General features: G+C 42.6%; 1 protein-coding gene across 1 annotated transcript in view; it reads left to right on the top strand.

The window, feature by feature from the left end:
• UGGT2 (UDP-glucose glycoprotein glucosyltransferase 2) overlaps nt 1–13,797 on the top strand; it is a 98,823-nt gene that overhangs the window by 76,612 nt on the left and 8,414 nt on the right. Inside the window, exons 28-35 of the mRNA XM_084844748.1 lie at nt 1,466–1,624; nt 3,702–3,787; nt 7,767–7,851; nt 7,992–8,065; nt 9,262–9,360; nt 9,650–9,734; nt 11,694–11,876; nt 13,444–13,604. Coding sequence (XP_084700874.1) covers nt 1,466–1,624; nt 3,702–3,787; nt 7,767–7,851; nt 7,992–8,065; nt 9,262–9,360; nt 9,650–9,734; nt 11,694–11,876; nt 13,444–13,604 — 932 coding nt within the window. The remainder of the gene's footprint in view (nt 1–1,465; nt 1,625–3,701; nt 3,788–7,766; nt 7,852–7,991; nt 8,066–9,261; nt 9,361–9,649; nt 9,735–11,693; nt 11,877–13,443; nt 13,605–13,797) is intronic.

Raw genomic sequence — 13,797 nt, 5'->3', positions numbered from 1 at the left:
AAACTTACTAATCTGGCCTTTGGGATTACTGCGACCTTAATTGCATCTGCAAATATTTGCAAGGCATGTGCAACCTCACCTTAATGACAACTCTCAATCAAGGACCTTTAGATGGCCATTTTACTCTTTTTACAGAAAGATCTTTGCAAATCCTAAGATGATCTTAGCAATTGGGCAGGGGAATGGGAGAAGCTCCTTCAAGAAGAGGGGTCCTAAGCTGTTTTGGGCTTTAAAGGTCAACACCAGCACTTTGAGTTGGGCCTGGAAACTGACAAGCAACTATGAACCACCCAAAAAAGCTCTGCAAGGCAACACTGAGAGGATGCAATGATGGTAGAAAAGAAATCCTGTCACCATCACCACCACAGAGTAGGCTCAGTAATGGGCTATAACCTGTGTTCAGTCAGATATGGCACAACTCTTCCTTCATCTTCATTCCAGATGTCTTCCCCGTTACTTCATAGCCCACAGCTCCATAGTATAACTATGCAGCCAAGCAGGCTTGGCCAAACAGAAGAGACCACTTAAGAGCAATCTTGTCAGCTGCTCTGGTCGTCTCTGAATCCTACTTGGAGACCAAGGCTTCAACAGAAGTGCCAGCCATAACAGCAGGAAAATCCCACAGTGCCCCCAAAAATCCATCATGTTCCATCTTTCTCTGGGGGCAGACAGTTCTGCAAAGACCCCCCCCCTTGCAGAAGGGGAAAGGAGCCAAAAGTCTAAACCTCAATAGAACATGATCTAACCATGACTATAGGTCCAGTGTTAGGTCCTCCACTTCTAAATCACCATCCTCCTGCCCAGTAGTGAAGACCAAATTAAGAGTATGTCCTGCCACATGTGTTGGGCAGATGACATGCGGGAACAACCCTATGGTTGTCATGGCAGCCATGAAGTCTTGAGCTGCCTTGGAAATCACAGCCTCAGCATGAAAGTTGAACTCACCCAAGACCATCAGCCTGGGCATCCTCATATGTTTGACCGACACGTGTGTGTGGAGAGAAGAAAGTGTCCCAGGAGCTCGAAATTTAGGCCAGACAGCAGCTGAGAAACTAACAGCACATTTGAAGGGTTCTGGATGGAATATAACAACTTAGAGCTTCTTCACCAGACTCAGGTTGGCACACTGAAAAATAAACCAACCAGACATTCCCCCAGAGTTTCTTGCCCACAAATTCAGAAGTGTCAACAGCAGCATTTTTGGTTTTCAAGGAGATTTGACAAATTAAAGTCATTTGGTGAAGGAGGGAAAAGACAGTGATTCCCCTTTCTTCAGCTGACAACAATGCAGCAATCCCTTATTTGAAAAGCAGAACTGTGAAACTTAGGCTGCATTAGGTCAAATGACATCAGTGGGACTACGCACTCTGTGCAAGACTGTTGCCAAAACATTTGACTGACCGTATGTGCCTTTTTTCTAACACATGGAATTTTAAAATAATGAAAGTATGCGTTTCTTCCACAGGTAGATGGTGTTGTTTCAGCAGAGTACAAATTGGAGAATTTGTTGCTTGAAGGGCGTTGTCTTGATGTGGCCAATAGACAGCCACCTCGTGGATTGCAGTTCACTCTGGGAACGAGAAATAATCCTGTTAAAGTTGATACCATTGTGATGGCCAACCTGGTAGGTAATGACAAATGCTTAAAAAAAATGGAAAGCATCCAATATAAACCCACCATAAAGAGAGACCACTTCTCAAGATGCTTGAAAACAAAACGTTTTATTCCAGGCTCATTCTGGAAAATAAATGTTTTATTCCAAGCCCAAGCTTTGGAATGAAATGTTTATTTTCCAGCATCCTAAGATGTGGTCTCTCATTGTCATCAACACGGTAGATACTAGCTAAGACAAGAGAATATGTATCTAATTTGGATAAATGCTCACTATAGAAATACTACCTAGAAATATATCATCTGGACATAACTGACCTATTATTATTTGAATTTTCCACTCTTGTTTGCCAAGAAGGGACTGGTATGGCTACTTCCAACAAGCTGGAAATGTAAGCTATGGGATCAATTAAAAGATGGCCTGTGGTTGTGAATCTCACTTACAGATCAGTGAGTGAGCAAAGAGCACAGAGCAATACCTCTGGAGTGAGTTACTTGCCTTCTCCAACCCATGGAGATGATGGGCCTATATAAGATAGGGAAGGTGCTTATCCATCCAGGTTGCTACCCTTGTTGCTCTAGGGCGGGGGGCGCAACTTCGGCAATTGGGGGCCCACATTGCCCTCCCCAGAATCCACCAGGGTCCACATCCTGCCACCAGATTTTCCATCACTGGCAGCAGCCCAAATTGTGGCAATTTTCCATCAAAAGAAAGTGTGCAGGGTGCACACACCATGTCTGCCAGCAGTTGCACTTCCTGCATCCTGCCACCACTGCGGCATCCAGAAGCCTCAAAGAGAAGAGATGGTGCTTGTAAACAAGGGCATGCACAGCCCACATGCCTTGTTTCAATGGGAAATGGCTGCAATTTTGGCTGCCACTGCCACAGTTTCAGCAGCAAATGCAGTGTCAGGGGAAGAAGTGGAGGCTGCAGAAACAGTTGGGGCTTATGTGTTGCCCACCTCTGCTCTAGCAGTTAAAAAAGTCATCTCACCATATCCAGTAATGTGAGTTAGGAAGTCACATGACTTGGAAAGGAGGCATGAAGTTACCACGTTTCCTCGCTTAATATTTATTATTCGGGTACTTCCAGCATAATAAAAGGTTCCCTGGAGAGCTGATGTCAGTCACCCATGTAATAAAATACCTCTCCCAATCACCAGACTCAACTATGTGATGTTATAATGTAATCAAAGTAAATAGAGATAATCACTTCATTGGACAAACAAGTGCATCAAATAGTAGTTTTATATTGGGATGTTTAATATATATAATGAATTAATTTCGGAGACGTTTTCTAGAACTTGAGTGAAACAAGTAAATATGCGTATTTACTTAGGCATAAGCCTCATTGAACTAAGCAGACTTGCTTCTGAGTAAGCATACAAAGGGTCAGTCTGCATATCATGTTGAAGCAGCAAAAATGAAATAAATATAAACTAAAGCATATGCCAAAGTGTGGGGGAGTTTTTTTTACTGCCACCATGGGTTACATTGTTTTGCACTTAATATTTGATTTTTGTACTCTGTTGATAAAAATGGAACCATAACGCTTCCTTTTCTGCTACCGTGAATACAACCTTCCTAGTTGTTTAAATTATTTTCAGAGCCCTTGCTCACCTTGCCCTCAGCCCCTGAGATGACATGAGTGGCAACAAAGGACAGGGCCTTATCGGTTGTGGCATCTGATTTGTGGAATGCTCACCTCATCCCATCCATTTACCTAGCCACTTCTTTGGCGCTTAAATACTGGTTGAAGACACTGCTCCTTGCACAAACCTTTAATAGGGTTTAGTACTCCATAATCATTTTTGCTGCTGGTCCCACTGCCTTATAATGTTATTAATGCAAATATCATTACAAAGATAAAACTACAACGACAAATGGAAGTTATATGAGGGCAAATAACAATTGCTTGTGTAAATACTTGCTTTCATTACACTGTGAGATCCAAACAGATGGGGTAGATTTCACTGACTACTGATGTAAATAAACACATGCCATTCACCTTTTGTGGGACAATATCTGTATAAGCAGTGTTCTCCTCTCACTCCCTTAAGACCAGTGGGATTTTTTTGTTTGCTTTGTAGGGTTATTTTCAGTTAAAAGCAAATCCAGGTGCTTGGATTTTGAGACTTCGTGAAGGAAGATCTGAAGACATCTACCAGATATTTAAGTAAGTTGTAACCTGTCTTTTAGCAATAGTGTTCAACTCAGATTTTAAATTGAATTCAGTGAAATACTGGAATTGCTGAAGGGGAGACTGTCAAAGACATCAGCATAAGATGCTGTTCATTCTGCACTTTCCACCAGTATCATCTGACTTGGCATTTTGACTAAACTTGCTAGCTCCTTGCATCTTCAGCCTCAACAGGTCTGATGTTCACCAGACCATCCTTGTTCAAACAAGTGGACTTTTGCTGCAGTCCTCATCCTTTCCACTTGAACTGTGAGTTTCAACTCCTTGCAGTACAAAGTCTCAGGGCAGTATCCAACACTGCCGCTGCACTGGCCAAAACCAGTGCTAGCGCAACAGGAAGCTCATGCTTTTTAGTTCAACCAGAAATTAGACCAAACTAGTGCTTCTGGACCGGGACAAATCAGTGGAGCTTGCGGAATGGAGTTCCACTGGCTTGTCCCATTCTGGAAGTGCTAGTTTGGGCTAGTTTCCAGGGTTGTGCTAGCAAGCACTGTGTTGCTTCCCATTGTGCTAGTGTTAATTTCTTTTAGTGCAACAAGTTTAACAGTGGCAGACTATCAGCACCTTAATCTGCATACAGGACTAAAAGTGTTGCATGACCCCACAGTCTTACTACAAAAGTTCAATCCCAAGAACTGTTGCTTTTATTTTTTTTTTAAAAACAACTTCAAGAACAGAACAAATTACATTAAAATAAGTGCTTCCTTCCCAGAGTTTAGCTTGCAGAATTTGACTTTTGTTAGTGCAGAATTTGGCTTGCTTTGGTTTAGTATTTTTCCTAAAGCACTGAATCAATCTCTCTCTCTCTCTCTCTCACCATGATGTGACTTGTGACCAAGTGCACCAAATCCAATTGTGTTTTTTAATTTGTTGGTTTTATGTTTTAATTCAGTTCTGTTTTAATCCCAATTTTATTATTCTTAGCCTCCTTGAGCACCATTTTTGGTGGAAAGGCAAGATATAAATAAATTAATCAATGAATTAAATAAATAAACCTCTGATGTTTTTCTTTTTTAGAACGTATTAGCTTTCAGATAACTAACTTCCTTCTTGAAATTATTCTTCTTTTAAGAAAAAACAACAACAACCTCTGCTATTTAGACACTTATGGTTGCACTATTCATGACAACAATTATCATTTTGAAGCACCTGCACCTGTAAACCAGAATTTCTTACCCTGTGTTGCTGTAGATGACGGCAGATCTAAATTTGGTATCTTGGGTGACAGGATTTCAGTCTGATTATTACGATTCATTTGCAGTCCAATCCAGTGCTTCTCTATTTATAGTGTTGTCAGGCTGCATGGGGCTTCAACCAGGAGCCCTGCAAGTGAGGCAGAGATTGCCTACTCCCTGCACCCTGAGCAGGGCTGCCACTTGGAGGAGGCAGTTCAAGCAGGGGCATTATCGCCACAGCCCAAGGTCCTGGTCCTGGGAATCATCAGTTTATCCCTCAAAGTTAGTCCCGTGCTATGTCCTGCTATACAGCTCCAAAGTCTGCTGCATTTTCCTTAGTCTAGGAAGTTTATCACTGAGGGAAAACTGCTAGGTTATATCCCTTTATCCTTCCAGAGAGTTTGCCTATCTGTTATCCCCTCCGCAGTGGTGTAATGGTAACTTTTGAAGTGCAGACACCCATTATGACAGTCCCATAGTCAGGCTCCCAAGGAGAGTCCAAAAATGAAGGCAGTGATGTTGTTCCATATCAGCAAACCAGTTGTAGCCATTTTCATCTCCTCTGGGAGCAGGTCTTTTGTAAAGTTAAGACCAAGCTACTCCAAAATATTTTGCATTACCAGAGGGATGGTTGGCAACAATATATTCTTGCTGAGAATATCCATCCCACCCCACCAACTACTGTGAGGATTGTAACTAAGGTCAGAGAGAAAAGACAAGCCTGAGGGGGGTGGCAGATGATGCCATAGTCCCTGCTGATCAGGAGATCCAGTGCTTTGATCCTGTGAGCCCTGGCTCCACCATACCGCTGCCCCTCTGCTGCCAGCTCGTGTTTCCTCTCCAGCTGGAGCTGGGGGGCTGGACCCTACCACCACTCAGGGCGCAACACTATGCATGTTCAGACAGAAGAAAGTCCTATAACTCCCAGCATTCCCCAGTCTTCTGCTAAACATGCATAGTGTTGTGCCCTTGTTTATTGAAGGTATTTGTATACTACTGTTCACACAAATATGTTTCAGGGAAGTTCACACTATGGCATTACAATAAAATACAGGTACGCAATTAAATTACAGGTAAACCCTTCCTCCACAATTAAAACAAAAGCACTTTTCAAATTCACTGCAATTTCAAACCTGGTTCGGACAGCAGAATGGATGACTCACTTGCAGTGTTTGAAATACAGACCTGGTTTAAAAACACTTATTCATGCACTCCAGACTTTTACTCAGCAACCCACGATTGGCTCCTGCTTAGCGTGACATCCGAACCCAGACCCCTGGTCCTTTCTACTCCCTTTCATTCTCCTTGATGGCCCTTATAAATCTTGGCCTTCTAATGCAGTCCTTTGGAAAGGTATGCTGTGCTTTGACTGCTAGGGGTGGCAGTTGTGAAATGGCCATTATCTCTAGGATAGTGCTGTAGAGGTTGTGGTGGCTCTGTCTTATTAGGGACCCCAGAGTTTTGGCCATCATGTAATACTATAATATGGTAAACAAAGACAATTAAAAAGTGTTTTTTATATCTGGCGTTCTTTTTCAGTGTTAGGCATTAGCCTATGCTAAACAACATGCCACTTATCTATTATCCTCCTATTATCAGGACAATGAGGAGTGGGAGTGGCGTGTGTGCGCGCACGCATGTGTGCGTGTGTTGCGGGTGGGGGGGAGATCCTACAAAGATCTCACAGGCACACAATGTTGTTTCCACCCAATGGGCAGGAATGCCTGTCTGTTCTGTCCCCTGCAGAGCAACAAATCTTGATTGGGCCAGTGTGTAAACTGCCCAGAGTGGATTAGCTACATACTGGGGAGAAAGTAAACAAAATCCCTTTGATTTATGTTCGTTTGATCTGCAGCTTGTCTTGTTGCGTAAAACAGAGAGATACTAGGTAAAGTCATTACTGGATTACAAGAGCAGGGGGAATTGTTTTTACTGTAAGATGTTTCTGGCTGTTACTCAAGCCAGAAACATCTTACAATAAAGCCAGTCTTGGCATCTCCTGTTGCGGTGTGTCTATTGGTAATATTCTAGACTGCTTACCTTAAGAAGAGTCCTTCCGAAGGCTTACTGGGAAGGGTCCAGATATTTGCAAGAGATTACCAGATGGTTGTTTGCTTCTTTTCTAAGAATGCCTGAAGGGTGCTCTGCTGAGGCTGAATCAGTAAGCTGTTGTTTTTAATTGCAACAGTCCTGTCTTTTGCATGTAGAGATATTTAGGGGAGGGATTGGTATTCATAACTGGGCTTCAGAGACTTGTCTGACAGACTTGGCAACAGAGTTTTCCAAACAGCCACTTGTTGTTGTTCAGCGTGATTAGGATTATTTTTTACATGAAGGTTCAACAACATATTTTGCATTTTGAATTAACCTTAAGATGCTGAGTCTGTGGCTTAAAGATACTGATATCCCAAGTGTGGAGTTTTGTGGCAGGTGGTCTTCAGTGGAAAGACTTCTGCTCTGGAATGCAGCCATTGTATACCACAATTTACCAATAGTACCATATTGTTTTAAGCTTTGTTGAGATAATTTTCTTGCTAAATTGATATGAACTTCCCACCCCCCGCTAAATTCTCCTAAATATTTCTTCCTGCCAAAAGCCTCTGCTGGAAACATATAAATGTGGAAAATCTCCTAAATTAGTCAGCTAGTATACAATACATGCTGTGAACTGGAGGCTTTCATTTTCTGAGCAAACTGTTCTACTTTTCTGTGTCATAATTTTTAAAAAGTGATTTTTTTTTGGTCTGCAGATAAATAATCAACTTTTTTTTTCTTCCTAGGCATGAAGGAACTGATTCTTCTGAAGTCCCAGAAGAGGTTATTGTGGTATTAAATAGTTTCAGAAGCAAAATCATCGAAGTCCAAGTATGTATGATAATAAATCCTTATGGGAATGATGGAATTTTTTGTTTTCTTTTCAGTGAGGTTAAAGCTCAGCATGGTTAGTAATGGTGCTTGCTGGGTGCTTTATATCTGTTGACAGCACTACTTGCTTTAATGTCTAGGTTGAGAAAAAACCTGACCAAATGAATGAAGACCTCCTGAATGACCGAGAAGAGGAAGACAATTCCATGATAAGGTAAACTGGTTTGTTTGCATTTGGGCCGAACCAACACTCTTGCCTTTTCTTTCTCAGGGATTCATGGCTCATTAGTTCTTAAAGAAGATGATATACCTTGTTCTATGTAGTTTCTTCACTTCTTTGTTTGGGACATTTCATATCCTGGTCTTCAGCCAAAGGCACTTCGAACAGCTAGCATACATTTAAAAGCAATTAAATTAGGACAGTAAAACTGAACTAGCAGCCAGAGCATTTTTGGAGCCAGCCAGACCAGGTTAAAAGAGAAACCCAAAACTGTAAAGGTCTAAAACGGGTGGGGAACTACTTTGTCCCCAGGGGCCTTGTTGCCCCTGGAAAAGTTTCCCGAGGCTGGATTCCTGCAGTGGGTAGTGCTGCGTGCCAAAGTGGTGCCGGCTGAGTGCCCCACGTGCTTCACTTGTCCCACACGTTCCCCACTGGGGAGGACGTGGGGTGGAGCACTGTGCTGTGTGGCTTTGGAGGGTGCGCGTCAAGACCACCCAGCTCAATCGGAAGCCCCCCTTAGTTTCACTCTCCTTCTCATGACTGAGCCAAGGATGAGATCAAAGGTAAGGGAGCATGGCCTGCGGAAAAGAGCGTCTTTTCCTGGAATGCTGTCCGCAACGGATTGGGGAACCTTGCAGGCTGGAGGCTGCCAGTCGCTGATGTAAAAGGAGAGCCAGAGTGGTGTAGTAGCTAAAGTGGGAGACTCAGGTTTAATGCTGAGATGGGAGAGCGAGGTTTACAATCCCACTCGCTCACAAAGCTCACTGGGTGACCTTGAGTCAGCAACTATCCCCAAGCCTAGCCTACCTCACAGGGTTGTTGTGACAGTAAAATGGTGGTGATGGGGAGAACCATGTATAGCCATGTTTGCTGCTCTGAGTTCCTTAGAGAAAAGACAGGATATAACTGTAATAAATATAATTTAAAAGGCCTGAACATACTTTTAAAAAGTCTTTACTTAGTGCTGAAACTACATTAAACTTGTTAGGGAAGACAATCGAAGAAGGCCCTCTGGCTGGCCAAATAAGCAGTGTTTTGTGTATCTTGAGGTTCCCTCCCCTTCTGCCTCTAGATTGCTGCCTTCCATCCTTTTCCTCTTGTTTTGATGGAACTAGAATATTCCAGTTGTATGACACTTTTCAACCGGATCTTAGTCTTAAATGTAAGCTGAATGGTAATCTCTTTTGAAGTTATACAGGAGGAACTCGAACAGCAGAAAGGGGGAAGAAAACAGATATATTAAACATCTTTTCTGTTGCTTCTGGCCATTTATATGAACGCTTTTTAAGGTAAGGGAAGATTTCTGTTGTATTTTAGGATAGAATGTGTTGCTCATCTGTATTTTAATCTTGAAAGCGGGGAATGGCATCGAACATGGAGGTTACGAATGTTGGAGGCCAGGTTGTTTGAGCTGTAGTCTGTAGAAGCAAGATGAATGTAGTTAAACAGGCTTGTTACTGGATTTGTATTTCTAGCTGTAAAGATCTCAAATATAAAGTTACCTTCTGACATATTTGTTGTAGTGTTTTATGTTGTGCATATGCTAATGCATTCATCAGTGCGATATTTTTGTTCCAGAATTATGATGCTCTCTGTTCTGCGGCACACCAAGACACCAGTTAAATTTTGGTTTCTGAAAAATTATCTGTCACCGACATTTAAAGTAAGCACAGGATCTCCCTCTTAAATTAAAATCTTTGTGAGTATTTAAAAGTAATAGCAGCCTTTGACTCTTTTAGCTGAGAAGGATCAGTATCAGTTCCTATTTTATTTCTGAGGTTATGAATTGAAAGATACACGTATAGTCATGTAATTGCATTTCCACCCTGCCATAGTCTGCCATGAAAACGCCAGCGTAAGCAGGCGTCCCTCTAGGGGTCAGTAATGACCCAGTGCTTGCACAGGAGGAACCTTTCCTTTCCTTTCCTTTCCTTTCCTTTCCTTTCCTTTCCTTTCCTTTCCTTTCCTTTCCTTTCCTTTCCTTTCCTTTCCTTTCCTTTCCTTTCCTTTCCTTTCCTTTCCTTGTATATATAGCTTTTAACAGGGACATACCTTGATCATTGTCAGCACTGCTATCAGGCCAGTTAGCTGGTTTATTCTTTCTTAGGTAAAATCCAGTTCTGGTAAGTTTATTTTGCAACAGATTTGGTAAGTTAGGGTGAAGTCCAAGATTCCTTTCCCTTGCCGAACTGAAGCCAGCAGGGCAGGAAGAGTGGCGAAAGCGATCTTCACCTCCCTATCCTGTGTCTTTCCTGATTTTCGCTAGATGGGCTTTCAGCCCATCTAGCAAGGACACTGTGGAGGAGGAGGGAAAGAGGTTGGAGGAGGCCCAGGGTAATTCTCCTGACTTCTCCGGTCTCCTCCCCTCCCTCCAGAACATCCCTTTCCTCCTCCCCCGAGGTCGCTTTTCCAACTTTGGAGAAGCAGCTGGTGAGGTTCTTTCCATGCCGGGTGTGAGGGAGAAGGGTCTGGGGCTGGAACTTCGACTCCCCCTTCCAAGGTCCAAGCGCCATCTCTGACCTCAGAGGGGTTTCCTGAACCATCCTATGGTCCCTGTGACACTTGCCTAGGGACCATAGGATGGCATGGCTCTCTTAAAAGCTTAAGATTGCAGTTATGTAAGATCCAGTATCAGTTGATTCTGAACTATAGAGAAGAGATTGAGATGGGACTAGTTCACATGTAACAGGGCCAGTGTCTTAACCATGGTTAAGACCAGCCTTCCCCAACCTGGTACCCTCCAGATGTGTTGGACTACAGCTCCCATCAGATCTACCCAGCAAAGCAATTGACCATGCTGACTGGGGCTGATTGGAAGATGTAGTCCAAAATGTCCAGGGGGCACTAGGTTGGGGAAGGCTGGTTAAGAGACTGAGAGTGGGCAATGGGATCACACATTGCTCCTTCAGCCACAGTTAAGGGATACATCAACACTGCAATTGGCAACAGGAGGCTAATCATATGCCTAGTTCATGAGGATTCTCGACCAGCTTCATCAATTCGGAAAGAGAAAACATTTTCAGCTGAGAATAGCATTATATAGACCAGAGATGGGGAACTGGTTGCCCACAGGCCAGTTCTGCCCCCAATTTGCCTTTATCTGGCCCTGTCAGATTACAATCAAGGTATAGTCATTTTTTTAAAAAAATGCTCACCATTTATCGTATATGGAAAAGAAATAATAGGACTCAGTGTACGTTTTGTATACATCTTATTATATTGTTATCTTGTGCACATTCTGGAAAGGCAAAATAGAAAGCATATTAATCCCTTTGTCCTACATGCGATCTTGCTCTCACACACAGCTGTATCTGTGGACACCATATTATCTAAGGGCATGTGCACTGTACTTGTAAAGCATTTAGTGTTAGATGATTACCAACCTTATCATAGATGTTGACTGTCTGTGTGGGAGGTTGGATTGTTCTGACTCGTCTGCGAACAGAGCAGCCACCAAGACTGCATAAGAAGGGCCATCCTTGAATTAGACATCCATGTGGGGGGCTTGAAGCTGGGAAGGATGTGGGGAGTATTGCTTATCTCACATTTCCCATGTGACCTTGACCAGTTTACTTGTATTGGCAACCATGTGTGGATTGCTTGCTTTCCCGCTGTTTTATAGGAAGTTATTCCTTACATGGCAGAAGAATATGGATTCCAATATGAACTTGTGCAGTACAAATGGCCCCGCTGGCTTCATCAACAGACAGAAAAGCAAAGAATCATCTGGGGTTACAAAATTCTCTTCTTGGATGTTCTCTTCCCCTTGGCTGTGGACAAAATAATTTTTGTTGATGCTGATCAGGTAAAAAAATCACATTTAAAGGAGTCTGTATAGGCAGTTCTTGTTTGCATTGGTTCATATGCCTGAATATGTGCCTTAAGTCAGATCTGCAGTTTCACATTTATTTTTATTTATTTATGAAATGTATGAAACACCTCATTAAATAAATTCCTCTAGGCATTTAAGAAAACACACATAATAATGCAAATAAGATTACAATAAAATCAATAATATAAGACGAATACATGTGGCAGCAACGCAATAAAGCTTTTGCTAGATTGTACCACTTTAGTGTGAACGTGGGGCATGTTTGAATGCTCCATTTCCTGTATGTACAGAACTAGTGTGTTAGAGAGAAGATTCTGCCTGATCTTCTCCCCCAGTAGGTTTTGTGAAAGTGCTTTTTACACTTGCACACTGAAGTGAGTAAAGTTCAGGAAAACCATGTGATTCTGCTGATTGTTTAAATGTATCCTCTGTCCTGTGCACTTTGGCGGCAAATGGCTAAGCAGAACCGATAGCCCTGGAGCAGTATAGTGGCATGATACAGTCTGTGGTCATTGGTGGGGAATAGATTGGTCAGCAACTGTTACCCCAAGCTGACATTGCTGTGCTCATGTAATGTGTCCCTAAACCTCTTTCATCTGGAAGCTGAGATGGAACTACTTCCCATAATGGCCTTGATTCATGTCTTCTGTGTCTTTTCTGGTTCTAGATGTGTGCTAGACATATGGAATATAGTAGTTAAATACTCAATAATATTCTGATGAGTGTGTGTGTGTGCTTTGAAAAATATGTTTTGTTGCAGTTGTTCAAAGGTAGGGACACAGCTCTGTTTCCAACCAGCTACTACTCATTCTAGCCCTACTATGTTAAAACTCAAGTTACTGTTGAGTAGCATTGTTGTCTCGATGATCCATCTCATACCTGAACTGTCTTAGTGTTGGAAGGGCTAGTTATTACCGGTCTACATTCTGATAACAGCCTGATCTGTTTCCTTTGGGTTGCTCATCCAAAGTTGGTCTCAAAACAGGTTTAAGGTTTCAGATATTCCTTTTCCACCTTCCTCCCCAAAGCCTCTCTCAAGGTGGGAACAGCTGAACATTGAGCTTCCTTTCCCACACCTGGCCTTCAGCTGAAAGCTGCTTGAGCTCCAAACTGAGTATTGGTCTGGAAAGGCTGGCAGGAAGCCCAGTGATTACCCTTCCGGCTTCAAGTCTGATGCCCAGCTGGGTGTTTTGCAAAACTGGGGCTCAGTTGCTCTCACCCCGTCCCCTTGGGCTTCCTGAAAGATACAGTTGTGGGGGTTCTGTGCCATTTAACTGAGTCTCACGCTTGGGGGCATGTTGGTAGAAAACAACTGATGAAGTACATTGCAGTATGCTAATGGGCACACGCAAGCCTACTAATTTGCTGGACAACAATAAAAAACCAATCTAAGGGATGGGATCATACAATACGTGAAGCAATGATGTGGAAAAGACTGAAGCGCATAGTTAAACTATGGAATTTGCTACTACAAGATGTCATGATGGCCACCAATTTGGGTGACTCCAACACCATCCTCTGTCTTTCTCCTCTTGTTTAGATTGTCAGAAGTGACCTGAAAGAACTCAGAGATATAGATCTGAAAGGAGCACCGTACGGATATACTCCCTTCTGCGATAGTCGTACAGAAATGGATGGCTATCGTTTCTGGAAGTCGGGATATTGGGCTTCGCATCTTGGAAAAAGAAAATACCATATCAGGTAGAGGAGCTGAACAATTCAGCCTGTCTCTTCACTATCTCCCACCCAGTGTATAAACATCCATTATGTTTTTTCTACTGAAGTTCTATGTTGGGAATCCCATTAAATGGGATATCCTGGTGGACATGTAGACAAAATGTAGAACTTCTATGTTTCAACTAGTAACAGGAGAAACATTTCAGCATTATGCTTA

This window comes from Heloderma suspectum, chromosome 3 (assembly GCF_057233095.1).
Source record: "Heloderma suspectum isolate Gila_16-S chromosome 3, 16-S_ref, whole genome shotgun sequence".
NCBI lineage: Eukaryota > Metazoa > Chordata > Lepidosauria > Squamata > Helodermatidae > Heloderma > Heloderma suspectum.
Note: the sequence above shows the minus strand (reverse complement) of the source record. Positions and strands in the feature narration are given on the sequence as shown.